This window comes from Gymnodraco acuticeps, unplaced genomic scaffold (assembly GCF_902827175.1).
Source record: "Gymnodraco acuticeps unplaced genomic scaffold, fGymAcu1.1, whole genome shotgun sequence".
Classification (NCBI taxonomy): Eukaryota; Metazoa; Chordata; class Actinopteri; order Perciformes; family Bathydraconidae; genus Gymnodraco; species Gymnodraco acuticeps.
Window position 1 is genome coordinate 367,181 of NW_022990886.1, and position 27,566 is coordinate 394,746.

General features: G+C 42.5%; 1 protein-coding gene across 1 annotated transcript; it reads left to right on the forward strand.

Moving 5' to 3' along the window:
* Nucleotides 1-1,407: 1,407 nt before the first annotated feature.
* LOC117557594 (vitamin D3 receptor B) lies at nucleotides 1,408-27,566 on the forward strand. The gene is made up of 10 exons (XM_034233481.1): nucleotides 1,408-1,951; nucleotides 2,250-2,323; nucleotides 13,861-14,008; nucleotides 14,908-15,038; nucleotides 16,871-17,067; nucleotides 17,664-17,763; nucleotides 18,483-18,663; nucleotides 22,434-22,585; nucleotides 23,842-23,958; nucleotides 26,093-27,566. Exons 3-10 carry the CDS (start codon nucleotides 13,863-13,865, stop codon nucleotides 26,344-26,346), a joined length of 1,278 nt encoding a protein of 425 aa, XP_034089372.1. The 5' UTR covers nucleotides 1,408-1,951; nucleotides 2,250-2,323; nucleotides 13,861-13,862; the 3' UTR covers nucleotides 26,347-27,566.

Here is a 27,566-nt window from a genome sequence, read left to right on the forward strand (position 1 = left end):
TTACGAACTCGGGTGCATTGATGTTTTGTAAATGTACTTGCTGTAACAAATGTAAATGTCCCCTCTGTGGGACGAATAAAGGTATTATGATTATGATTCAGAATTGTATTATGTTTTATGGCCAAAATAAAGATTATTTCAAAATAGTACAATATACAGAATGGGATCGAAATAGTACCGTAATAAAAGTCCTTGAAATTGTATTATTTGGTTAAGCTTTTATTTAATACAAAAATAAACAAAACATAATATATTCACTGACCTCGTAAAATGTCATGAAATAATGTCTACTGCTTGAAAGACAACTCCCTTAACATCATTGGAAATACTAAATAATCTGAAAGCCGAGCACAGTGTTCTCTTTACAATCTGCACAGATCTATCTCCTGTTTTCAGGCTGCAGCAGGAGTAAAAGGAGTTGTATGGAACCGGATGAGGCCCTCCTCTCTCTTTTTCCTCTCCCCTTCGTATCTGTCGCCTTTACTGTGTTTACATTATAGACACACCCCTGACCTTCACCCAGGCCCCCTCCGCTGGCCCCATCGTACATACACACACGCACACACCATTAACACCACATAGCTCACATGTGCACACAACCATGAATGAACAAATGTAGCCTAATAAATGCGTAGTTGCTAAAACAAAACAAAAGGAGATTTACCTTGGTATAGGCTCAACAATTCAGCAAGGTTTGCCCAGTGTGATCGTGGAATGGATTGTTTAATCGTCTATGTTTAGCATACTGGGCCATTTCTCATGCATTGCAAATGTATGGCAAGATCGCCATGCAGCATCGGCATCGCTTCCCAGCCTACCACTGTACTGCAGAGTAGACACACCCCTCCGACACACGCCTCGGTGCACACATTTGCAAACTGTCAAAGAAATGATGAAGCAAAAATGCGCACAGCGGCAGTTTAAGGACCAGTTATATCTGGTTTTATTATTTCAACTGCGTAGTATCGATGGTGGTGGTGTTGTGTATTCAAATTCCAAATATATGGCTCAAAGTCTGAAGCAGCAAAACAAAGACACCGTGGCGCAATAGAAGAAAAAAAAAATACCTCAACGGGACCTTTTCCACATTATTGAGAAATCACACTGTATTATGTAGGTGCGGTGATCCCCCACACCGGGGTGTCCATTGATTCGGGGATTAGAGGCGAAACGATGTTGCTTTAAACCTCACGCGGTCAAAGTTGTTTACCTCTCCGTTACCTCTGACGTCACGACACACCCCTGTTTGAGGGGGCGGCTCTCCGCTTATGGGCCCCGGAGCCGACCAAAGAAAAGCGGGCTCGGCCGAAATGTCACCAATCACAGCAAGGGATACACGTCGAGCCCACCGGTGATTGGTTACTAGAGGGGCTGGGGGGGAAATCCCTTTTTTCCCGTAGAGGTCCTGAAGAGGGGGCGGTGCATAACAAAAAGTAATGGCCATCTATTTGGGTCCTGAAGAAGGAGGTATTTCACGTCGAACTACCGTAGGTGTGATTGAGTTTTCTCCATGTTAGTGCGTACGTTTGCCCGTCTTTTAAATACATCTGCGTCTCGACTGTTTTCCCGCTGGATGTTCGTCGGCCGCGGTCGCAGAGCGGTTAGTAAGCTGGTTGGACTTCGTGCCTCGTTTTAGGGTTAATGCAGCCAGCTAGCCACGCTAACGCTAGCTACTACCAGCGCTGCTGTGTGTGTGTGTGTGTGTGTGTGTGTGTGTGTGTGTGTGTGCCGACGTCTAGAAGGGCGTACGAGTTTGACGTTTTCTCCCCAAGTCGCCTCACATTTTTGAGTTTAGTACAGCGCGGTCCTCTCTCTGCTCGAAGCTAACCCACCCAGCAGGCAACATGGAGGGGACTCACTTTGCAAGAGCATGACTGAACACGACGACCAACGGAGAGACTAAAGAGGATTAAACGCAACTCGGGTCTTCATGGGGAAAAGTTGAGCCGAGGTATGAAACTTGCATGCACAGGAGGAATGCTAAAGTTGAGTAACTGTAATTTATGTTGCTCAAATCCTCGTAGGAAACAGGTTTGACACAGTTTTAATCTGTTATTGTGTGTGTGTATGTGTGTGTGTGTGTGTGCGCGTGTGTGCGCACTTACGCTACTGCCTTCATGTTGATCACAATTGAGTGCGTATGTTGCTGTTGAAAGTAATTCACTGTTATATAAACAGAGGGACGGCTGGTCAGGTACGAGGCCCACTCACTGACTTGCGACATGCCATTTTGCTTTTCTATTGAACAGGATTAACAACTTGGGAAAAACTGAGGCAAGGTTTCAACACTTACCTATTGTACAAGGGAATGCTAAAACCTCAGGTGAGATATTGTTTTGTTGCTTTGAAGACATGCCTCCTGCACGTGTATATTTGTGGCTTGCTGTATTTTGAACATCTCCTCTGAAATAGTCTATTATTAACATGTGATCAACTCCTAACATATGTGGCTTTGATGTTACGCATTTCCGCAATCGTATCTCCTGGAATTGTTTCAGTCGCGTGATTTAACAACTATGATTCTTTGAACAAGTACACATGTATTAAGATGTAATGCATTAACTATTATCAATATTTCCATGAATGTAACATCACAATATGAAATAAGTTAAATGTCAGTACTTTGTGACCTACATGAGTGACCCCTTTTTAAATTAAAGGCCTGACTTATATGGATGTGTGGACTTTGTGGAATTTCCCCCATAATTTATTTAATTAATTATGAGCTAGTTCGCTCACTTTTTAATATCACAATAACCCTTGATAAAACATAGATACGCTGCAGGGGTCAGTGGAGAATTCAGCCCGCTTTTCATGTAACATACAGTTAGACCATGTCCAAAAATATGTCTAAGCATTAGGAACATAAACAAACACACACAGCGTGGCAGGATTATTTCTAAATCTACACCTATTTGTACTCCTTAACCACTGACAGCATAGTCATGTAGAACTGAGCCCCTGCCTGATAATGACATCATTTATTACTACGAGCGTCTTGTCTTACTTGATTCGGAAATTCAAAAAGCCTCTAGCGCTTCTCTCTGCTGCTCATCCCTTCAAAGTACATACGAAGGGGACCAAATTACAGGAGGTAAATACACATTTGAATATTGAGATGGACATTTGTAACGCAGTAGGGAAGATGGTGTTTTTATGTCTGCTTCTTCATTGCTTGTTTTAGAAAAGTGAATTTGTCGTTGTTCCTCAACAACTTGGCACTCTTGAGATCAACGGCCACACATGTTCTGAATTTATATGTTGTGGAAATGTACGACTCAACCCAAATGAGGACCATTCATCCTTCAACTTCTGAATGCATTTTCAGTGTATTTCTGTGTGTGAAGATACAAAATGGGCTCCATTGGTGTCTGTATTGACTTTATCTGTAGCAGGTTGTAATGGACCTGTGTGCTGTGGAGATGGTACAGTCCATTAGGTCTTCTGTACATTGAAATACCTGCCCCACCCCCCTTTCGTGACTACAGTAATTGGTCCCTTCCTCTCACATGTAACCCTATAGAAAGAAGGAGGCTGCTGTACTTGTAAAGACCCACTTGTGTGTACGTCTGTACATGCGTGCTGTTTCCCACATATGTTGAGTTGCATATGAGACTAATGAAGTGTTAAGTTCCCCCTAATGTCTTTTGGTCCTCAATTATGTGGTTAATGGTTTGTAGGCCAAACACATCATCACACAGGTAGAATTTTTTTGTATATGGAGCACAGGTCTTGCAGAAAGATATCGTCCAGAATAAAATAATATAATTAATTGTTTGATAAATAGGGCATTGAAGGATATCTAGATTTATTTATTTTCAACCGAATTATGGATGTAACGTATACATTTTTTTCTTCCATCTTTCAAAAGTGTTTTGTTGTTTCTCATCTACAGTATTTACGTATTTCCCGAGAGGGGCGATACCATTTATTTGAGATTATATAACTTCAATTTGTGGGCTTTCGCATTTGCACCCACCTCACCCAGATTTCTGTTGCCTGTCCGGTTTTGTCCAGTTGGCTCTCTGCGTGCTCAACTCTCTGTGCTTGAGAATGGGCATTCTCTGTCAAATTCGGCATAGACATAAACAGGACTTTCGGTGTGTGTTTGAGTGGGCCTCTCCCTGCCTCGTCTCTTTTCCCTCTCCAGAGTCCAGCAAGGGGCCCAGCATAAGGGGGCAGGCTGCCGTCACTGCCTCTCTCTCGCCTTGCAGGCCAGCGCTGGGGCCTGGGCAGGGGGGGAGAGTGGTGCACAGACCATAGGGTTGGACACAGGACATGTGACCCCCCCCCACCCCACCCCAGTTTAGCCCATCCTGTGTGGGGCACAGGTCCCCTTGTCATGTGCTGTTACGGCTGCTGCAACATGCTCCCTGTGATCGCAGGAAAAGAGCATGAGATAGACCCGTGGAGGCTGCGGGAGGGGGAACGAGGGAGAGAGAGAAGGAAGCAAAGGGACAGGACTGGACTAGTCTGCTCAGCCAGTTGTTTAGCTGCATTCACTCAGTTTGTCGACTTGTTGTTATGTCCACATTGTCTCTTTTTGTCCATTGTTCTCTTTTCCCGATCTGTTTATCCCATATTGTTTCTCTAAGGCAATTTCTAAACTCACATCATATTTGAATTAAGGTGTGTGTACTTTAATGTGTGGGTCATAGGTCCATGTGTTTATAACCCTGATCTGCAGGCCGGGTCATTCCAGATATGATGTCTCTTCTGTACTCGTATGACCTTGCCCGAGGTATGCAGTAAAACACATCGCCTTGTGTTTTCTCCCTCCAACCCTTTCCACAACTTCTCCCTGTTCTCTCTCGCTCTCTCTCTGTCTTTCCCTTTAAGAGAAACTTTTGGCAGCATGGAACAATTTCAAAACCATTTCTGGGATTGCGTCATGTGATGTTGACGGAGGATGCTCATTGGACTGTCAGACAGGTCCTCCTTCTCCCTGTCAGGCGTTCCACAGCAATCCCTCTCTTTCCTCCTCGGCTCTTATAGGTCTGGATGTGATTCCGACTCTGACTCTTATGTGTTGGGATGTGGTCTGTAAGCTCATTGCTGACATTCTTGAGACGTGATGCCAGAGTTTTTATTTTTTATTTCCCGCTCTTCTGCGCGTCTGTGTGCAGTTAAAATGATCCCTCCTTGAAACGCTGTCTGGATCCTCCTCTTTACCCACTTTGGTATATCTTGTCCACGATCACGTTTCATTTCAACTCCCGGCAATAATGGCCCCACTTAATTAGTTTTATTAGATGGTGGGCGTTGGTGGAGGGTGGGGTTTATAATCACTTAATATTGACTTTGATGAAAGTTAATCTAACATCTGGGCTGCGCTCCAGATCTTTTTTGCAGCTAAGCTCTCACTTATGTCTTTTTCGTATTAGCTGGGCACCTGACAAAGAAAACAATGGCGCAGCATGACATGAAGTAGCAAGTAGAACAGAAGGAAATAAGCTACCTTTTATGAGTGGTTTTGGATTCCTGCCATGGTTCTCCTTGGCACTTATCCCTGGATGAATATTTTACATCAGCTCAAAATGCAGCAGTAATACAAATATTCAGGAATTACCATTTTCGAAGTACTGCACTCATTGTGCAATATTATCGGTGTAGAGTGTTACTATATCTCATATTAGCACTTAACAAGTCTCGACTCTGTCCCTAAGGTTCTCACCATCTGTAGTCGAGATTTAATCTAGCACTGATCTAATGTCAGCTAATTAGAAGGTGCGAGTTAGCCGTATACATTTGGGATGCAGATGGTGCAAACAATTTACGCTGATAAATGAGACGCAGGTTATATCATTTTATGCACACTTGGGTAGAATATTCCTTCAACTCCACTAAAAAAAAAATTGGCCAGTAGTTCATATTTAATCGTTGGACTTGTAATGTGGTGTCGGTTAGACCAACGTTTTATAGATATTATTTTATATGACAAAACATGTTGTTCTTAATTAAGCCCAGACCCCCAACAGCACAAGACGATTCATCTTTAGATTCAACAATTTATCAAATGTTGACATTAAGGCTTCTGCAGACAGTCACGTCTTTAAATCTAACCTGGGACTGGTTGTCACGTCAGTCCCTAGGTTAAGGGACACATGTGTGCCATCTCAGACATGATGTAAATAAATCAAAGGAGGAAAAGACGAGTCACTGCTCCACTGCATGCCAAGAAGCACTTTGTTTAATTTGTTGGGGTAAAAAGAAAAGGAAACTCCCTAGCCTCTTCCCTAGCTACGCCACCAAAATTAGGGTAATGTCTTTATTTTGCAGCTTTCACCACCCATTTAAAATGACATGCCTGAGTCAGTTTGCGGTACAGCGCGTAATTACAGCAGGCCTCATCTCCTGCTCATTGACCACTGATGCTGTTTCACTGAGACTCCCAAACCCCAGGCTTCCAGTTCACATTTTCCATCTTTTTATCCCCTTATTCATCAGATTGAGTTTATTTCACCTCTTTCTTTAGGATTAATCAGTTTCGGATCCTAAAGGGATTATTTTGCGCTACGTGATCAATTCCTCTCTCTTCGTTTGTCAACAATTGTGAATACTTTAACTAAAGCTGAAATTATGAATTTGTCAATGCCAAACTTCTCCATCTTCCAGCTGCTTACTGGTATATCTTTGGGCTTGGTCTGTTGGTTGGACAAAACAAGACATTTTTGCTTCAGAAAAAGTCATTTATCCCTATTTTCTGCCATTTCAAGGTTCATCTGAGGAAGCAATCATCAGATTTAGTCTATGTCCTTTGTTAAACCCCAAAAACGGAACTGTGCCAGTCTTCAATATCTTTTTTTCTCATTGGCTGAGCAGGGGGGTGTGTTGGTTGTCACATGGGTTGTTATCCAATCCATTCCGTGCTTTAGTCTTTTAGGCCAAGAAGGGATTTGCATTAGGGATAAACATCTCGATTAAATAAAGGGAGTAAAAGCAACACCAACTGAGATAAATCATACAAAACATTTAAATCCTATAGCAATAATATTTTCCCGGATACTCTCAAGAGGAGAGGCTGTCAGAGATGAGACGTTTATTTATTTTTAGCTAGTAATTGAAGTGGCTTGTGACAGTATATTTTTAGCCTTCTTTTAAGATAACAAAATGAGGCTGTTTGTGTTTTCTTCTCTCTGGGCCACTGTCGAGTGCTCGCATACTATTCCCCTCTCACATCCGCCTTGTGACACAGAAAGTAATTGTGACAAAGAGGTCACCCCTCCCCTACTCGCTGTATCTATGTTTATATCCTATCTGTTTATACCCCCCCCCCCCCCCCCCCCCCCCCCCCCCCCCCCGCGCCCTTTGGCCTGCTTCTCCAGTGCATCCCTCTCTCTTCTACACTACTGTCTCTGCCCCCTCGTGTGCGCTGGCACTTCCTCTCGGACTCTAACAGCGGAGGGCAATACATGCAAGCTCATCTGAACTACACGTGTATTGACGTGTAATTGGTGCATATGCAGAGTCAAATGATGCCTAACATGTGACACAGGAATTTATGCTGCTGCAAAAAAACATGGTGCTTAACCAGCATTTCTTGTAACTTACTACTGGGCATGTGGTTGTTTTTAAATAAGTACAAAGTGACGCAGGTTCTGGTCCAGGCTCTCGTCATCTCACGCCTAGACTACTGCAACTCCCTCCTGGCTGGTCTACCTGCATGTGCCATCCGACCTCTGCAGCTCATCCAGAATGCAGCGGCTCGTCTGGTCTTCAACCTTCCTACATTTTCCCACACCACGCCGCTCCTCCGCTCAATTCACTGGCTTCCGGTAACTGCTAGAATCCACTTCAAGACAATGGTACTTGCTTACCATGCTGTGAATGGATCTGGCCCTTCCTACATCCAGGACATGGTTAAACTGTACACCCCAGCGCGTGCACTACGCTCTGTCTGCATCAGCCAAACGACTCGCTGCACCCTCGCTGCGAGGGGGACCCAAGTTCCCATCAGCAAAAACACGTGGGTTTGCTGTCCTGGCTCCAAAATGGTGGAATGAGCTCCCCATTGACATCAGGATAGCAGATAGCTTGCACATCTTCCGGCGCAAACTGAAAACTCATCTCTTTCGACTCCACTTCGAGCGATAGAATTACTAACAAAGCACTTATATACTAATAAAGGACTGGCTTATCTAAAGCCAGTTGAGGAGCACTTGAAATGTTTTTGCTCTATGAAACCTGATGTACTTATATGATTCTGTTTTCTTCAAGTTTGTATCTTGTTGGTCGAACGCACTTATTGTAAGTCGCTTTGGATAAAAGCATCAGCTAAATGTAATGTAATGTCTTTGTTAATGATTGGCTTGCTGCCTAAGATTGTTAATTAGATGTTGGAACAGAAACATGCACATGTAGAAAAAGAGTAGTGCTTAAAATAAAAAGGGCTTTCCTTTTTTTGGTAACTTGCCAACCTTTGACAAGTTGTCCTGACTTGAACATAACAAGCAGAGGACACACTCTAATTAATGCTCACTGTGTTCTTGACATCTTATTCCAGTCTAAAATATGCTGCTTCTTTTTGCAGGAAGCAAATCGTCTTCAGCTCCGACACATTGGAGTTTAACAGTTGCTTTGAAAAGTTGCTGGACTCCAAGTTGTTTAAACTAATATTGTTAGTGGCAAGACCCAATTCAAAACGAATGACAGTGATTCTCAAATTGGTCAAGTAGTTAAGCTACAATCTTTAAGCACACTAGTTATAGTCAAAGAGCAGGACTCAGCCCTGTGAGCTAATCGGAAACCTCATTGATAAACTTCATCCTTGGGCTTTAACGCATGAGTAATATCTCACACTATTACTGCAATGGCAGATTTGATTTATGCTGCCGAATGTCGTACACATAATATCATTCAAGAGTGAGACATCCAGTAGAAGCCTGAAGCTCAACCTGTTCTCTCGCTGAGCGTGCCCGGGACAGGAATGAGTACAGATCTGGTCTAATAACCTCATGCATTATTTAACGCTCTCTCAATACTACTGTGCATTTAGTGTAATGGCCTGTCATGGCTGAATGCAATCACAGAGGAGTGACTTCACTGATCAGTTGATGATATCCAATTATGGATTATATCCAATGGGTGTTTTCCCTCTCGGTTCACAGTGAGTGATGAGTGAATGCTTGTTGGGATTAGTTTGCTGACATGCAGCAGAACAGATTTCATGTTCTATAAAGCACCCTGCCATTTATTCTGGTTAGTGTTGTGTAATATCATATGATGGCAGTTTTTTTAGCCAAAAGACTTATATATTCAAAGAAGCAGAAGATGCTGCCATTTTTCAGTTTGCTCATCGATATACTTTGTATGTTGATAATGTAACCTCTTCAATAGGGCTGCACCGTATGAGAACATATGTTTAATGATAAGTTGCAATAAATTAACTAGGGGTTATCTAAGTCAGTCATGGCTATCTGTTCTTCTCGGTAAATTGCTGAAATAAAACAAATTCCTTGTTGATAAAAAAAAAAAGGACATTATTTCCAACATTCTTTTATTGAAAAACAACATTTACACCAAACACAAAAGGAACCAATTGAAAAGAGTCATAGTAACACATTTCTCTACAAAAACTCTCAACTAGCTAAAATAAATAAATCCCTGAGTGCAATCAGGTGCAATTTAAGTAAAGAGGGATATCTTCAAAGTCAGCAGGAGTCTAGAAAGTAGTGTTCATAACCTGACCAAGCTTTCTGTTTATTTGCTGACTTTAAAGCCACCAAAATAATCATTATCTAACAGATATCCTCGAAGCGTTGGGGGGGGGTTCAGGCTGCAATAACTCGATGTACTGGCTCGTTCAGAACTATTTGCCTGTATACAAACTCCAAGTAGCCTCAGACTCTTGGCCAGCATGTCACTCACATTATGTAGCTGCATGGAGTGAGTGCTTGAAATGTAAAACCTGTGCCCATTCATATTACATCACCTTGGTGACTAATGTTATCGTATAGTAAATAGCTTGGAGGCCTTATCTTGATGTGGCCATGAATAAACCCTATTTGTAAAGTGTCCGTGAAGACATTAAATGTGTAGAATACAATAGCATCGTAGCCTGGTATGAAGGACCTACGTGTGTACCTTGCCTCTGCCTCTGTTCTGTCCTTAGAAGCATGTTGGTTATTGCAACAAAACAAATAGTGTTATGCAGAGGGACAGTAAATGTTCCAATAAGAGTAAATGAAATGTTGTGTTTGTCAGGTTACGGATAAGATACCCACATGTTTTCTCCCTTCTCTACAATGTGAGAAATTACTGCTAAGCTTTGAATCCAGAGCTCACTGTTTCAAGAGTTCAGTGATAAGAATAGACAAAGTTGTCTAAATCTACTTTTCTTTTTCACACATGTGATAAAGATGTCCTATTGTTTGTATTCGTGTCACAAATCACATGGAATCTGAACTTTTTTTCTCCAGATTTGGGCCACATTCAGCTGTTTCTAAATCAGATGCAGGTCTGTTCTTCTTTTGCAACTATCATAACTGATTTGGCCGCTTTAGAAAGATATTGTCAACAGCCAAACAGAAACAAGGGCTCTGATCAATTAGCCTGAGTTGAGCACTAATGGCGCGTTTCCACTGCTCGCTTTAAGCGTGCCGAGCCGTGCAGGGCCCGTTTTTGGTTGCGTTTCCACTTGGCCTAGTACCGGCTAGAGGGTCCTAATTCACAGTTTTTCTGGCCCGATAAAATCGTGGTTCTTGGGCCAGGAGCAACCAGGCTGAGTCGGGCTGAGTATGCTAAACTAGAGAGAGAATTGCTGGCAAGGGGGCTACAACTACAACAAGATGAACATATTTGACCGTGATTTAATTGCAGTGTGCGAAAAAGTACACGTCCCACCGTCTGGGACGTGTTATTTACAATATCGGACAAGTAGATCTGTCAATTGACTTGTCCGGCGGACAAGTGACGTTTATTGACAAATTATTGATACATTCAGTTTACAAAAGGCAGAACTCATTGGCAAATTGTACGTGTCCGCCATTGTTCGTTTAGAAATGTTAATTTCGGTTCTGCTTGTCGATTCCTAAGGAAATGCATCTCGCCGCTTTCTGTACAGTTAGACGGGGGCGGGGCGGGAAGTGTAGCACAGTGGCAGGGTTGGGAAGCAAAACTCGGTTCCGAGTAGGAACAAATAACAATTGTCCGGTACCGCTATTAATAAGAGTTGTGAGGACAGGAGGCGAGGCCGAGCCCCGCGGACTGCAGCTCTCTCATATGCTCCGTATCAGCTGCACGGTGCAGCTCAGCGTCTCTCTCTCTCTTTCTACACACAGCGGATCCGCTGCCCGTTTAACAGCCTCATCTTTGTCAAACTTTCTTATGTTCTTTCTCTAACACGTAATGAAGGTTATTAAGCGTTTTAGCTCATGTGTTGTTAATATTGACCGCCATTTCCTTTATGAAGTAAAGCAGCCTCCCTGTCTGTGTCCTCGCGCTGTCCTCACATCCCCGGACCCCCAGACTCGGAGGAGCACAGGGATGTCAGTATTGTTTATGAAGCAGGGTATAGAAAGTAGCTACATTATTGAAATGAAAATACTATTTGTTTACTTTTATAAACAGTGAGCAGCTGGGCAGCTGCAGCATATGTATTGCAGGACATGTGTAAGCGTGCAAGCGTCTTTGAGTTGTAGAAAAGCGCTAGGCCTATAGGCTATAAATATAATGTATTATTATTATTATTAGGTTATGTCCTATGTGTTGGACATGTGTGGTTGGACTCTGTCTCACAGGCAGGTTACAGTGTAACATCAGAGGAGACGAATCGAAGAACCGGAATCGAGAACCGAAAATAACCGGAATCGAAAAGCAGAACCGGAATCGTTAAAATCCAAACGATATCCAACCCTATGTGTGATGCAGTAAAATCTCACCGCTCACTTACGTTAGCGGTGTCGTAAAAACCGTGGGAAAATGTAAAATACGATGACGAAGAAGAAGATTCCAGTGGCCCCAATTTTTGTCCATTCTGGACAAGTGAAAAATGTATTCGGACAAGTAAATTGCCAAACTCACTTGTCTATGGACAAGTACTCTCTAAAAACTTTTTCTCACACTGAATTGTAATACACGTTTTTAAAATGATGCCGAAGTAACAACATACTGATACCGGTTAGTAAAAACCATGAATTAATGCTTCGACAAGTCTGCAGACAGATGGCAGGCGAAAAACCCTTTTTAAAATGCGTGTTTTCTAAATGGAGCTTGGCTAAGCTAACGTTATGCTCCGACCGTCCACACTCACAGGGTCACAGCAACAGCCTATACAGACATAAATAAACCAGCGACTGTATTCGCCATGACACAGGCAGTCTGTGGTTTGTACTTGTTTAACTTTTGTCTAGTTTCTGAACAGATATGAAGAGCTGTGAGCTCTGAGTGCTAAGAGCTAACGGCTGTGTTGTTTTTCTGGGGCTCTCATTGAAGATGACGTCACGGCTCCGCCTACACTGCGTTACTATAGTAACTACCCCAGTTCCTAAACTGTAATGGAAACGCAGCATTAAAGTGAGCCGGGCCTAATAAGGCCTAACCAAACCGAGCGAGGCCGACCGAGGCCGACCGAGGCCTGCAGTGGAAACGCGCCATAAGGCTCTGTGACGGTAGCCCATCCTAAGTTTCCCAGGTTGATGGGATTACCATTAACCTGATGAGTTTCTCTGTGGTCTATTGTTTATCAGTTCGCTGAAATCCCCCCACCAAAATATGCTGTCAGCTGCTTCTCCTTCCAGTCGTGTGCATGTTTACCGTTGCACTGTACCGTAACAACCGTGTCAGATGTTCCTATGTGAAGCATGTGGTGCTAAGATACAAGACGTCCACGTACAGTAGCTCGGCTTGCCTGCAGCATTAAGGAGTTGAAAAGCTCCTCCGTTTCCTTTCTGATTTTGACCTTTTGTTTTATGTCTTGTTCATAAAATTGGCCATGGAAAGAGTTTGGTTTAAAGGCATACTGTACATAATATGTTCAAAGTTGCACTGAAGTAGAAAAACAACATGACAAAGAAAACCGTTGTTGCATTTAAAAGAGTATGTGAGAACTTCAGCAGGACCATTGGTTTTTAATTGGACATGAGTGATGGATTGATCAGTCAAAAACATTCAAAATTATTGATCCAGGCCCATTCCTCTCTGTGTGCTGATTTGTGAGTTTGTGGATGATCGTATCGGTTTAGTTACCCTCCCCTCTCTTGGCCCTCCATACCCACCCATCATTTGCTTTGCTCTCACTCCGCAGTGGAAGCAAAGAGGAGAATAAGAAAGGAGCTTTGTGAAAAGGGACAGTGATTATTTGTTTATGAGGATGCTAGCCTTGCGGTGACATGCCATTTTTTCCTCTCCTTCTCACGAGGCAGTTAAGTGAAATAGATACTCGGAGCCGTATGTAATCAAATGTAACCCAGATTCAGCATTTTGGAGTGGAACAAGAGTTTTTCCACTTGATTCATACGGCTCCAGTTCCTCACCCCGGGACAAAAACACTGGAGTTGAATTCTACTCCGAAGGGGAAACCTCAGGACTTCAAACGTCCTGAAGGAAGGGACAAAGTTAGTAGAATTTGAAAAGAGACAACATTTTATATGTAATCACAAAAAGCAGATGGGGCTTGAAAAATATAATCTTAATCAGAAAATTATGGTAGGTCATATGAAATATATTATTTTGTTCTCGCATATCTTGTGCAACACTAATCAGATTATAATTTTATGAAAATATTTTTAAATTCACTTCAGATGCCACAAGTTGGCAACCCATCTCATGTTTTTCCCTTATTGAGTTATTGAGCAAGTGAACCGTTTGTATAACCTGGAGCTTATTTGTTTGTCTTTCTCCATTTGCCCTCTCTTTATCTAGTGATGGAAACCACAGTTGTGAGTACGTCCACTCTGGCCCCCGATGAGTTCGATAGGAACGTGCCGCGGATCTGCGGCGTGTGTGGCGACAAAGCCTCCGGATTCCACTTCAACGCCATGACCTGTGAGGGCTGCAAGGGGTTTTTCAGGTACACAAATGCTTATATTGACATATTCAATGTACACACACACGCGCACTAAGTATGCCTCGTGTAGCAGCGCAATTACTTATATCACCCTGATGAAAATATAGTGATGCATGACGACTGGCAAGTTATTTACACATGAAAACATTAGCATACAAACGCCGGTCTTAACATGCATTTATAATCACACACACACACACACACACACACACACACACACACACACACACACACACACACACACACACACACAATATAATTACCACCCACAGTTGCATTAGAAACACACTCAAAAGCACTGACAACATCCACGTTCACAGCAGTTAGAGAATACAAATGAGCTCGCTCCTACGGGTAACGCCTTGATCATTGATACACACATGAGTTTCTAATTTAAGAAATATCTATAGCAAGTAAAGATTGTTTGAGCTTGTGTGTATTTGATGTATCCGCCCGTTTACGTCCGTTCCTCCCGGCGGGTGGTGTTGAGACTTTAAGGGGGAGGATGAAAAAGAAAGGATGTTTAATAATGTCCTTCCTAGTCGCTCAGCTGGCCCTCGTTTGAACTCTCACCACGCATGCATCCGTGTGTTTTTCATCAAATCTGTGAATAAATGATGGTACATGCAGTCCGTTGATGACTGACTCACTACGCTTTGCGTCACACTTTCGAAGCACTCGTCTTTAGATTTCCCAGTACTCATCCATATTTATGCCATTTCACTTAAAATTATTTATCCACTTATTCAATTCAAAGTCAATCCAGTGAGTTGCTATAATGTTCATACACAAAAATAGAGCTTTAACTAGATTCTTGTCAGTGAATCGTACTATTGTGTGTCCATGAACTGATATATGTGTGTGTATTTTAACAGACTGTAAAATGTATACATTCTATTTAGGCGCAGCATGAAGCGCAAGGCGGCCTTCACTTGTCCCTTTAACGGCAGTTGCACCATCACCAAGGACAACCGGCGCCACTGCCAGGCATGCCGGCTCAAACGCTGTGTGGACATTGGCATGATGAAAGAGTGTAAGTATGACACAAGACCCATATGCTTTAGGGCAATATCACATTGTGTGATGCACGACATGTATTCGAATAGGGATAACCCCTTTGTGGGGTTAAATAGTGGTTATGAATATATTCATAGGTATAATATTTTAACAGAGTTATGTGCTCATTAATAGCAGCTATTTGCAGAGAAATTAGACATTAATAACAGTATACTCTTCTTATTTCTTTTTTTGGATGAAACGCAAACATTACACAACTCTGTGTTTGCAGTATTGGGGGCCTACTGTCCCTCTTGTACATATATTATGTAACATTTGGACAGGGGTCAAGTATCTCTGGGTCTTCGCCCCCATTACAGTGTTGACATGTTCTGTTTGTACAATGTGGGGAGGCTCCACTAGTTCAGAGTGACTTTACTCCATCTGAAGTTCAAACACCTGCTGTTATGTACAAACTAGCGAGGCCTCTTCTTTTCTCACAGCCTTGTTTATTTTCATGGTCTGTAAATAGCAGGTACGTTTTTCCCCTTGTTTTCTCCTCGTGTATCCGGATATTGTCCCTGGGCCTCTTTTAAGCAAAGGCCTCTAACTTCCAGCTGAACGTTCTTTCCTCCCCAGTGTTTCTGGGAAGAACTGTTAAATATAGGGACGGTACTACTACTTTGATCGATGCCGCTTATCGATCCGGTCCTTTAACGGTATTCTTATCGGTTCTTTTGGAGAAAAAAATAAGGTAAATGAATTAAACAAATTGTGAACAAAGTTAACATTGCTTTTTATTTAAATTAAATAAATAATATTTCACATCAAAAGAAACAACGTTTTAACAAATCGTATTAAATAATCTGATGACAGAACTGTAAACAGAATAGCTGAAACTTTAACAAAGTAAATAACTCAGTTACTTTTAATCATTAACCCATGTTTGTATCATTGAGTTTACTCCGTGTGTTGCTGCTAGCATACATAACACCTGCCGTGGAAAAGTTACTACTACTACTAGAGCTACTAGAAAGACAGTCGAAAACGGTGCATTTCTCCGTCTGAATGTGGAGCACTTTTGCTAAATGTTTAGACAAATTGCTCGTGTTACCGCCCTTACATGCTAAACATTTATTGCACTTTTGGCAACGAGTATTGTCCACATCGAGACGGGTAAAGTTTAACCACACCTTGTAGCGCGTTAACTCCGCCATCTCATCCGTGTGTGTGTGTGTGTGTTGCATGCAGGTAGCAGCCGTGTGTGTGTAAACTGCCCCGCCCCCTCGAACACAGACAGGGGGGAGAGAAATATCTCGTCTGGATTGGAAAGATCGAAAATACTAAAAATAATCATGGACGCATTTTGTAGTCTTTTTGCTTAACGGTACCACGGTCTTTAATAATTCAGCCCCGGGGCCCGTTTAATACCGGGGCTCGGTACCCATCCCTAGTTATATACTGTACTGTTAAGAGGAGCCAGTGGCATTGCCGTTTTAAAACAGCAGCATGTTGTTGAGACTCGGCTGTCTCTGTAAGCTAATTCAGTGGTTAGAACAACAGGGAGCAAACAGAGACAATGCGTTCACTTGTTCATTGCAGCAGGGGTCTCCATATGGACCCATCCCCTCCCATTCGCTTCTTTCAGAGAATAACAACCCCTGCCCTGACAACCTAACGTCACATTGACATAGCTGTCGTAAAAAATCAAATGAAAATGAAAAGCTTTAAAAGTGGTGTACCGCAACCAATTTATTATGTCCTAAAGTATTTTTCCCCACTAGTCGCCCTGCTTTTACCCCGCTTGAGGTTTAGTTTTACTCTAACACTCTCTGTCTCTCTTTGTCCCTTTTATATTGGCCCCCTCAGTCATTCTGACAGACGAGGAAGTGCAGAGGAAGAAGGACCTGATTCAGCGGAGGAAGGATGAGGAAGCGATGCGCGAAGCGGAGAAGGAGGCGCGGCGGCCCCGGCTGAGCGATGAACAGAGCCATGTCATCGCCACGCTGGTGGAGGCGCACCACAAAACATACGACGACTCCTACACTGACTTCTGCCGCTTCAGGGTTTGTGGATTATTCAGATATACTCATCATGATATTAACATTTTGTAGACACGTTTATTTCAGCTTCTAAGGGTTTATATTGACAGACAGAGATAAACGATTATGCAATTATGCTTGTCATTTCAACAGAGTGGTTGAAAGCATGCTAATGTTGTTGAAAGCATACTCGTGTTGTTGTTTGCTCACATCAGAAATGTTTCTGCTTTGGCTTAACTCCACGGCCTGTCAACAAGGGTCATGTTTTGTATTGTAAACACACACATCTCACACGGTCCAGTTAACCTTTGGAAACTGTTAAATCACCCTCAAACACCTCAGACCTTTCTAACCTGTAATTCTAGTGCATCAGAATTCATCCTTGTGTTTTATTTTTTCAACAGATATTCAACAAAACTCTACTTCATATTATATATAATGGGAATCAAAATCACAAATTGGTGGGCTGTATTTGAAGATTGTGAATGAAGATGCACTTTTTTCTTACAGCATAATTGTGAAATATTCCAAGATTATTATTATTATTATTATTTCATTTTGTTGGTGACTAGACTAATTAATAATCCTCGTATCTCTCCGTCCACTTTTCTGCTGTTTAGCCCCCTGTGCGTGAGGGTCCGGTGACGCGTAGTGCCAGCAGAGCGGCCTCCCTCCACTCTCTGTCTGATGCCTCCTCCGACTCCTTCAGTCACTCTCCAGGTAAGAGTCACACACCGTGGAGGCTTCAGTCTGAATCAAGTGCAAACTGTGACTGTCCAGGGTCACAATCAAACTAGTTCCAGCAAATCTTATATTAAAAATAGCAAAAATAAGCTGTCACTTAACTGAAATAGTAACTGAGGTATTAAACACAAATAATGACTTTAAATACAAGGTGATCTGTCCCACAATTGTCAGGCCAGTTTTGAGAAAATCAGTTAATACTTAATTTAACACGGCAGTGTTTTCCAGTTCAGGTGTTAGCAAATTGGCATATATAATCTGTTGTGCTGCTTTACTGAGAATCCAGAGGAAATTGTGTGAACAATCCCATCCCCGACACCTGACTCCTACTTGTAAACATGAGTTCATTAATGCACCCGTCACTAATGTAGTGCACACAGCGAGGAACACAGTCCCGTGGCCTACCGCCAACACTCAGTGGAGACAAATGACTGAAAACAACCCCAGCAAGCTTTGCATGCTTCACATGTTGTCATAGCTGTCACCTCAGTTTCATCCCACTCCTACTGACCTCGTGTATTTTCAGATGATCCTTTTCCATCACCAGGCCCTCTCGGTTCCATCATTTCTCTTGTTTTTCTCAGCGCTGAGCGTGTCTTTTCATAAAGAAATAGTGTGACTTCATGGTGCGTTGTGAATGACCTCTGTTTTCTCTTCTGACCTCCTCTCTGCTGTCCTCATCTTGCTCGCTGCAGAGTCAGTAGACACCAAAATGAACTTCAACAACCTGTTGATGATGTACCACGAGCAGGGCAGCAGCCCCGACTCCAGCGAGGAGGAGGGCTCCAGTTTCTCCATGCTGCCCCACCTGGCTGACCTGGTCTCCTACAGCATCCAGAAGGTCATCGGCTTTGCCAAGATGATCCCCGGGTTCAGGTACTAGTGTGGATTTAATGATTGCAATAAAAAAACACTTACCCTAAAGTGATGATGGGAAATTCCTTATAGAGATAATAAACACACATTATTGACTTGAAAAAGCTATACAGACTATGGTAAAACAGTGAAAAATCTGACTTTAAATTAAAACAAACATCCTGTATTCAAGCACTTATTTAAGACTTTTTGTTTTTACTTAAAAGAATGTCCAGTTTGTGCTGCAGTTTAGTAAGTAACATTATAATTGTATGCTTGAGTGCCATTTAAAGAGTTTTTAGCATATTTTGAGGATTATCAGGATTATACCTGTGTTTGTGTCTGACAGACTTTTGACTCTTGTCACTCTGCATTAGTCAGATGTTAGACAGACAGAAACCTGCCTTATCTAGAGACAATTTGACTCGGAGACAGACAACACATTTTTTTCTTTCCAGGTTTACAATGAACTGTAAGATGGCCAGTACACATGTCAGTTAGCTGACATTTCATTTTATTTAATCGTTTATTTAGCAGGGACAATGCACAGTAATGAACACTTAAAACATTAAAATGTGTCAAGCGTAACAGTGCCAGATTTAGCTTTGAGATCATTTCCATCCGCAGTCCCTCACATAAAACATTTAAGAAAATTTAATTTTACAAACATAGCAAAAACAAAATACATGATATGCAAAAAGTGCAAAAGAGCAAGAGCAGCATACACAAGTGTTTATGACATGGTAATACAACATAGCAGCAACGACATATAAAGTGCAAGAGAAAATACAAGAGCTACATAAAGTGCAAGAGGAGATACCCCTGTATTAAAGTGCATTTAGCGGTGATTACACGGCCGTTTGTTTCTCAACCATTCTTTGAGTTGACCTTTACAACTATTGATGATGACATGTGGCCAATTCAGTCTGGGCATACCAATATGACATATTGATAGAGAAGAGGGTACATATTTACTGAGCTTTTGCAGAAGACTTCCCGATTGTCTTAGTTGTTTTTTTAGTTTTGTTTATAGAGTAGAGCAGCTCAACTTAAAGGTGGGGTAGGTAAGTTTGAGGAACCGGCTCGAAATACACTTTTTGTTATATTCCATGGAATGCTCTTAACATCCTGATAGCAATGAATATCTTAAGTGCTTTGACAAAAAATCCATAAAAAAATGTCATCACTGGAAGCCGTAGTGCTGTAAAAAGCACGACCAATCATTTTAGCCGGCCCGGCTAAAATAACTGGATGGCCTACCTGCCTGTCAGCCTTCCATCTGTGCACAAACTTATCTCGTGCCCTCATTGGTCATGTGCGCGTTTGTGTGTGTTGGAGGAGGGGCTCTGTAAGGAAGTGGCAGATTTGTTCCGGCTGTGTATTTTCAAATTCTAGCGCACTCGAGCTGGTTCCTCCATGATTACCTACCCCACCTTTAACCCAGTGGTTCTCAAAGTGGGGGGCGCAGAGGCATGCCAGGGGGGGGCGCGAGAGACCAGGAGGAACAATTGTTATAAAAAAAAAAAATCATAAATTTGAAAATTATTGATTCGAAAATAATATGATGCAGTACAGTACTATTACGTCTGGGTCTCTGTGTTTCATTAAAGCTCGGTTCTGTGTGTGTGTGGAACGAGCCATTTTGTGTGCGTGAGCGAGAGAGAGTGCACCGGTACTGGAGATCGTTGTTGTTAGCTTCTGGTGCTAGCGAGCTACGCTAACGGAGTTTTTTCAACAACAAAGTGGAAGAGAGTCCTCTCCTGTCAGACTGAGAGACTCAGTGAGCTAAAGGACTCTGTATTATCTCAGTGGGTCTCAAATGTTTTGATCACCATTAATGTAAACAATTATTTCCGAGGCACACGTTTATATGATCATTATAGTTATAAAAAAATAAGAGAATAAATGAAAAACAGGTATGAAATACTATATGACAGTAAAACAAGAATAAAGTTTAAAAGGTTGATTTGTAAAATATCCATAAAGAAAAAGTAAATCTGTTTACAGTTCTGTTTCATATGGGTGTTGAGAGATGTATCCATAGCTCTCTTCATTTTGCTCTCAAAGTGCACCAGATTGATGCATTTAACTTCAATATTTAAAAATAAATCTTCCCGGGGGAGCTTGCCCCCGGACCCCCCTATGTGAGGTCCGCACACCACCTATAAAAATAGCACTTTTACCCCTGCTTATATGCCGTGAGCTGATTATCGAGCCTTCATTGTAACAGTCGCGGGTACATTGTGTGTTTGCGTGGGGAGTGTTGCAGTAGAAAATTCGGTACATTAAATGGGGAAACCCTAAATGTTTGAGCACCCTCTATGAAACGTCAAGCTACCCCACAGCACCCCTAAAATAAATCTCTGGCGCCGCCACTGAGCGTGACTATTTGTGTTGGGGGGGCCCGACTTTTTTTTTTCTCCAAAGGGGGGGCCTGACAGAAAAAGTTTGAGAACCACTGACTTAACCAGTGAGGACTTCTTGAAAATATTAGTAATAACAAAAACGCCCAGACAAAATATTCAGAACTACTTGTCTAGATTTTTTTTTAATGTTCATGTCTGCGTGACTCTTTACCTAAAATGTGTGTGGAAGACTTTGTACACCTACTTGTTTTTCTGCCTGATTAGTCGATATTGTGCCACAGTGATGGCTGTGGTCTAAAGGCCAGAGATTACTGATGGACTGTATTTTACAGATAACTGACACATTGTGGGAAATGTTTTTATTTTGTGTTGTTCCTTCAAGGTTGTACATTTGCCAAGGACTTGTTGTCCTGCGTACTGTTCGGCCCTTTTTAGTATGTTAGTAGGTGATTCACTGACCTGCTTTTGGAGGGAGACACACAGTTATCTGATCATCACAACAGGTTTTAAGCACGTAGACAGATCTATTTCTGGGAATTCAAATTTCTTATTTTGAATTGCACAAGGCCAATGAAGAGATATAAAGGTTTGAGTTGCAATATAACCTTGAAAACAGTAAAGGATCATATACCAGTGGCAAACACGACCCTTTTATTGTGACTGTAAAGGCAATATAACAACATTGTTTCCCTGCTCCCCGCCCCCTTCCACACATGGAAGCTGCTATCTTTCAGCGTGTTTGTCTCTCGGTGTGTTGACAGGGACAAGCGCTCAGCGTCTCGGGGGTCACCCCAAAGTCGAGGCTAAAACGAGTCGGGGCCTGTATTTCCTGAAAGTTGTCGTTCCCACTGGCAGTGAGTGATGGATGTACTTGGATTACCTCTGGAATGTTTGTCCACTTATGATCTGCTCCCTAAGCACTGAAAACACCCAGACCTCCCCTGAAGACCTGCAGGCTTCAGCTCATGTCTCTTGCTAGTTCACGACTTTAATTAAAAAAAAAAGAAGAAGAAGAAGAAATTTCCTAATATTACTAGACGCCGGATTTGACCGTGACAGTGAGGACTCTTGAAACAGCGTGATTTATGTTTATCAAATGGGTTTTCCATACACGGGGACCCATCACAGCGGGAGGAAGCAGACAGAAAGAAATATTTTGAATGTTTTTGTCTTCCAGCACAGCTCGTATTTGATAAACATTTAAGACAGCGACTGACCTTGATACTCCAGTTGGTTGATAAGTGAAATCCCTTTGACATGAATCACAGCTAATTACATATTACAGAATCTTCACTTGTTTACCCCGATCTCTTAACCATCAAATGAAACGTGCCCAGTACTGCATGATAAAGGTTATTTAAGGACTATGTATTTAATAATTAACTATATATGGTTCACTAACTTGAGTGATGTCGTTCCCCGCAGGGAGCTGACTGCAGAGGACCAGATCGCCCTGCTCAAGTCCAGCGCTATCGAGGTGATCATGCTGCGCTCTAATCAGAGCTTCAACCTGGAAGACATGTCCTGGAGCTGTGGTGGGCCGGACTTTAAATACCAGGTCAGCGATGTCACCAAAGGTCAGTATTAACTACGCCACGTGTACCGTTCGGCTATGCATACGCACGCTCTCAGGCTCATTCGGCTTGGCTGAAGAAAGGACGCACACGTTACACATTAACACTTCTTTTCAGAGCTTGGAGGAAGTGGCCCCGTGTTAAGATAGTGACCAGATCATTAGTGTGGGAGTACTGGAAAGGTTACTGGCAGTTGCCTGAGCACACACCCACAGGAAAGAGGATGCTAATATACGTTCTTTCTGCGAAACCAGTCCTACATATCCGCAGAGGCCCCTGTGGGCAAGGCTTTCATTTGCCTTTCAAACAAGACCCCTCTCTCTGGGATCAAGCAAAGAATGTCACTCCTGACCTGCGCAACACACAAAACAACCACTGTCTGCAGCCGAGAAGCAGCTCTGTGCTGCTCCTCTTAAAATATCACTGAAGGAACTGACGAGGACATGACAGGAATGTTTAATGCACAATATCTAATCAGAAAATATGAAAGTATTACAAAAAAAGATATAAAAGTATTCAATAAAGTGTTTCTCTCCGACACACAATTACAATTCATTATCTTTTTTCCTGGTTCCAGTTTATTGATTTCAGATTTGTTTTATTCATCATAGTTACTGCTTCGTATCATTACAAATATCAAATACAATAGTAAAACATTATTTCCAGAAAGTAAGATTAGTTTTTTTTTAAACAAAACATTTAAAAAACCAAATATTTTGCATTAGTCTATCGTACAAATACTTTGCCCTAATAAGACACAGTACAAAGCATGTCATAGTTATTGAGTTCATTACAGGCACCATTTAGTCAGGGCTCAGAAAGCATTGATGTTGATCACACAGCAGCAGCCATAACAAGAGGAAAGGAGATTTACCAGTTCTTCAGTGTTTTCATGTATTTATATTTAAAACCTCATACATGGCTTGAACACGGATCCACATTCAAATGAGCTGATTGTAAGGATCTCTCAGGCAGGAGTTCTTTATGAAAACAGCAGAAAAGACGTTTCCCGTCTCAGAAAATTAGAAAGCGGGATGGTTTCCCTGGAGGGCTTTTCTTATGTGATCTCGTATTTCATTTCATTTAATCGTTTATTTAGCAGGGACAATGCACACTAATGAACACTTAATACAAAAGATGCGTCAAGTGTAAATATGCCGGATTTTAGCTTTGAGCTAATTTCCATCCGCAGTCCCTCCAGTCTCCTCTGGTGATTCTATACGCTGCACTCAGTAATGATGTGTTACGTGTTTTCGCAGCGGGACACACTCTGGAGCTGCTGGAGCCGCTGGTGAAGTTCCAGGTGGGCCTGAAGAAGCTCAACCTGCAGGAGGAGGAACATGTGATGCTGATGGCCATCTGCCTGCTCTCTCCTGGTAGGTCTGACTGCAGCGGAGCCAACGTATAGAGGGGTCACGATTAAGTGTTTGAGTGATCTCGTTTGCCTCTTTTCCTCCTATAGAGAATATACTTATTACAGGTTTTTTGTTGAACAAGATTAAATATTTGTAATTAGAGATGATTTCAAGCAGGTTCAGATATCTGTCAGTCATCCTGAATCACGTTGACGTGCAGATCTAAGCGTTCTTTGGGACCTGTGTGTGTGTGTGTGTGTGTGTGTGTGTGTGTGTGTGTGTGTGTGTGTGTGTGTGTGTGTGTGTGTGTGTGTGTGTGTGTGTGTGTGTGTGTGTGTGTGGTGTGTGTGTGTGTGTGTGTGTGTGTGTGTGTGTGTGTGTGTGTGTGTGTGTGTGTGTGTGTGTGTGTGTGTGTGTGTGTGTGTGTGTGTGTGTGTGTGTGTGTGTGTGTGTGTGTGTGTGTGTGTGTGTGTGTGTGTGTGTGTGTTGCCCCTTTCACACCAGCGCGAGCCTGAAAAGCGCCGGGTTTTCCTGTTCACACCGCAGCGGCGCCGGCTCTTAGCTCCGGAATCCGGTTCACTTCCAGCTCCAAAAAAGTGTCGGTCTAGAGGCAAGAGCTTCGGAGCTAAGAGGTGGCGTCGCTTACGTCTCTCTTACGTCGAGGCGTGCAGGAAACTAAACCCTCCTCCCCTGAACATGGGTCGACTGTCATGCCTGCCTACAAGCAGTATTGCTTATAAACACAATTTATAAAGTCAGGCAACACTAACCAGGCTTCGTGTGATTCTGTTTATTTGTACCTTACTTTGACCATCCGTTCATTGTTATTGATCATTGTGGAGAGAGGCAGACGTTTTGTTTTGTATTATAGCAGCTATCGGATGGAATCAATACATGGGCTGCAGAGGTTGTCGTGTCCGACTATCACAAGTAGAATCATAATAAAAATACGCCGGTAAAATGTGCCTGTAGAAAACGGTTTATGCCACAATAGGATAGCAATAGCAAGTAGGCCTAGTCAGTTTGGCTTCGGTTGCTATGCTAACATCACCCATTTTATACCAGAGAAACTTTCATAACAGCGTTGTGATACCAAACAGCGTCAATTCAGACTGACACACATTCACTTAGGCTAAGGGGAACTGGGGATATGTATCAGCTGCTTGTGTGAGTCGGACAGTGAATACTTTAGAGCGGCCGCTGCAGTGTGAGCTAACCGGGAGCTAACGGGAGAATAAACTCCCGTGGAAGAGCAGCCAACACTGCAGCGGTCGGTAAATGCTGCAGAAACACATTAATAAACAATGAACCACGGCACTCTGGAGAAAAGCATAAGGTTGGAGAAGTCGTTATTTAATTTAATCTGGCTTAGTGTGATTAAAAGCAACACGATCATCGACCCGACGCAGTTGTTGTTGTTGTGAGCGCCGTAATGCCGTTGGGGAGCAAATCAGGGATGTAAACGGTGACGTCATGACGCAGCAGCGGCAGCACCCAGTCGGGCTCTGGGCGGTGTGAACAGAGCGGGAGCAGAAAAGGGAAACCGGAGCTGAACCAGAAAAGCTCTAGCTCGGAGCTAGAAAGGGAAAAGCGCTGGTGTGAAAGCCGCATGAGTGGATATTTGAATTGAATATGAGCCACCTCATTATTTATTAGATGTGTTCTCTCTGATCTAAAATTAGCTCGCCACCTGACCAGAACCGAAGGAAAACTGAAAGATCAGGCAATTTGATGTTACTTTACGTTTTGACTTCTAGGATTTCTTTAGTGGCACAAATATTATTACATTCTAAACACAATCTATCAGAATACTTTAGTTATCCCAGGGGAAATGTGGTTTTGTGACCGTTGCTTCACTTTGAAGCGAAGGACAATTAAATATTTATATAAACATACAAATTTATAGGAAGATAATATAGAATTAAGATATTTCACAAAAGAAGTGAACATTTCCAATTTGAAGATAAAATAGAATACAAATATGTATTTAAATTGAAGAAGTTAAAATGGTCACATTGTACTACAATGACAAACACTTAAAGCATTAGTTTTCAAATTAAGTTTTTAATTGTAACAGCTATTTTAGGTGGCTTTTAGCTTGCGTAACAGCCATAAATATCTAAAGACACCCCCCCCCTCCCCTCCTCTCCTGCAGACCGCCCAGGTGTGCAGGATCACGCTCGGATCGAGGCCCTCCAAGACCACCTGTCCGAGACCCTGCAGGCCTACATCCAGCTGCACCACCCAGGAGAACGGCTGCTCTACGCCAGGATGATCCAGAAGCTGGCGGACCTGCGCAGCCTCAACGAGGAGCACTCCAAGCAGTACCGCTCTCTCTCCTTCCAGCCGGAGCACAGCATGCAGCTCACCCCGCTGGTGCTGGAGGTGTTCGGCAGCGAGGTCTCCTAGACCCTCTGAGCCCCCTACGGTGGAGAGGAGACAGGAGACCCTCTTAGGGTAGAAATGGAGAGAGAGAGCGTGCTGGAGCGACTTAATGGAGGTGTGGAGTGTGAAGCTAGTGGAAGAGAGAAAGAGATGTGTGTGTGTTTGGGATGTGTGGTTTCATGTGCGTCTTGTCTAAAGAAGCCTATCTTGGCATGAAGAGCAAGGTTGTATGGAGAGCAAGCAGATGTTAGGGGATGTAGTAAACAAAGGAGACTTCATATAATACACATTTAACTATTCATACAACTTCTGCCTATATGCAGTGTCTTTGTCTGTATTTAAATCAACAAACCGCTGCTTCAAATGCCTGGACTTTGTGTGTGTGTGTACATGGCATGCACACATCAACACAACAAACATACTCAGTTATTCATTTTAGCCATTCAGTTGAGCTACCTCTTTGTTTTACTTGGGTTGTTTTACGCCACCTAAGTGAAACAGTTACTTTGACACAAAGCTAGATACAGGATGCATGACATTTCAGTGCAAACGGTTTTTAATGGTTCAGAACTTTTATTTTTGGTTTTTCATCTACTTCTCTGTAAGGCAGCGGATATATATATATATATGACTGTATACAATTCAAACGCATGCCTTTTGCCTTTCGCCAAAGGTGTAGTCCACTTTCTGAAAAAGCTTCCAGTACCTAAAAATAACCGTTGCTGCTTCATGGCTCGTTTCACGCATGCAGCCACTCGACATGCTAGCCTCACAGCCTATGAAGGAAACTGTCATTCTTTAGGTTTATACTGCAGAGTACAGAACATAGTCTGTCATTTAGTGAGGTTTTGATGGGACATTGGGGTGCCTGGTCTTGAGGTGAGAATTAGCCACTAAATGTTTTAGATATTTTACACTGCTAACTGTCAATCAAACCCAGCCGGCATTATGGCTTCAGACTCTCTTTTTTGAAATTGTTTTTTCTTTCTTCCTCTTTCTGTTTAATTGTTTGTTTCCCTGTAAATAGTTAATTACTACCACACGTATCCTAAGCACTGTTATTCCACCTTTTACGCAAGCCTATGTATTGATTATCTATATTATCACAGATTTTAAAGGGCTAAGATGCCAAATCTAACTGGAATAGTAAATTGAGGCCAAAGCAAGGGGCCTGTCTTGTTAATATATAGCTGCATACCATACTTGGAATTGGCATATATATATACTGATGTAATTGCAATGGA

Coding starts and splice junctions, on each gene's coding strand:
- LOC117557594 (XM_034233481.1), top strand. CDS start 13,863: ATGGAAACCACAGTTGTGAGTACGTCCACTCTGGCCCCCGATGAGTTC. Junction 15,039..16,870: donor CATTGGCATGATGAAAGAGT/GTAAGTATGACA, acceptor TGGCCCCCTCAG/TCATTCTGACAGACGAGGAA. Junction 23,959..26,092: donor CATCTGCCTGCTCTCTCCTG/GTAGGTCTGACT, acceptor CCTCTCCTGCAG/ACCGCCCAGGTGTGCAGGAT.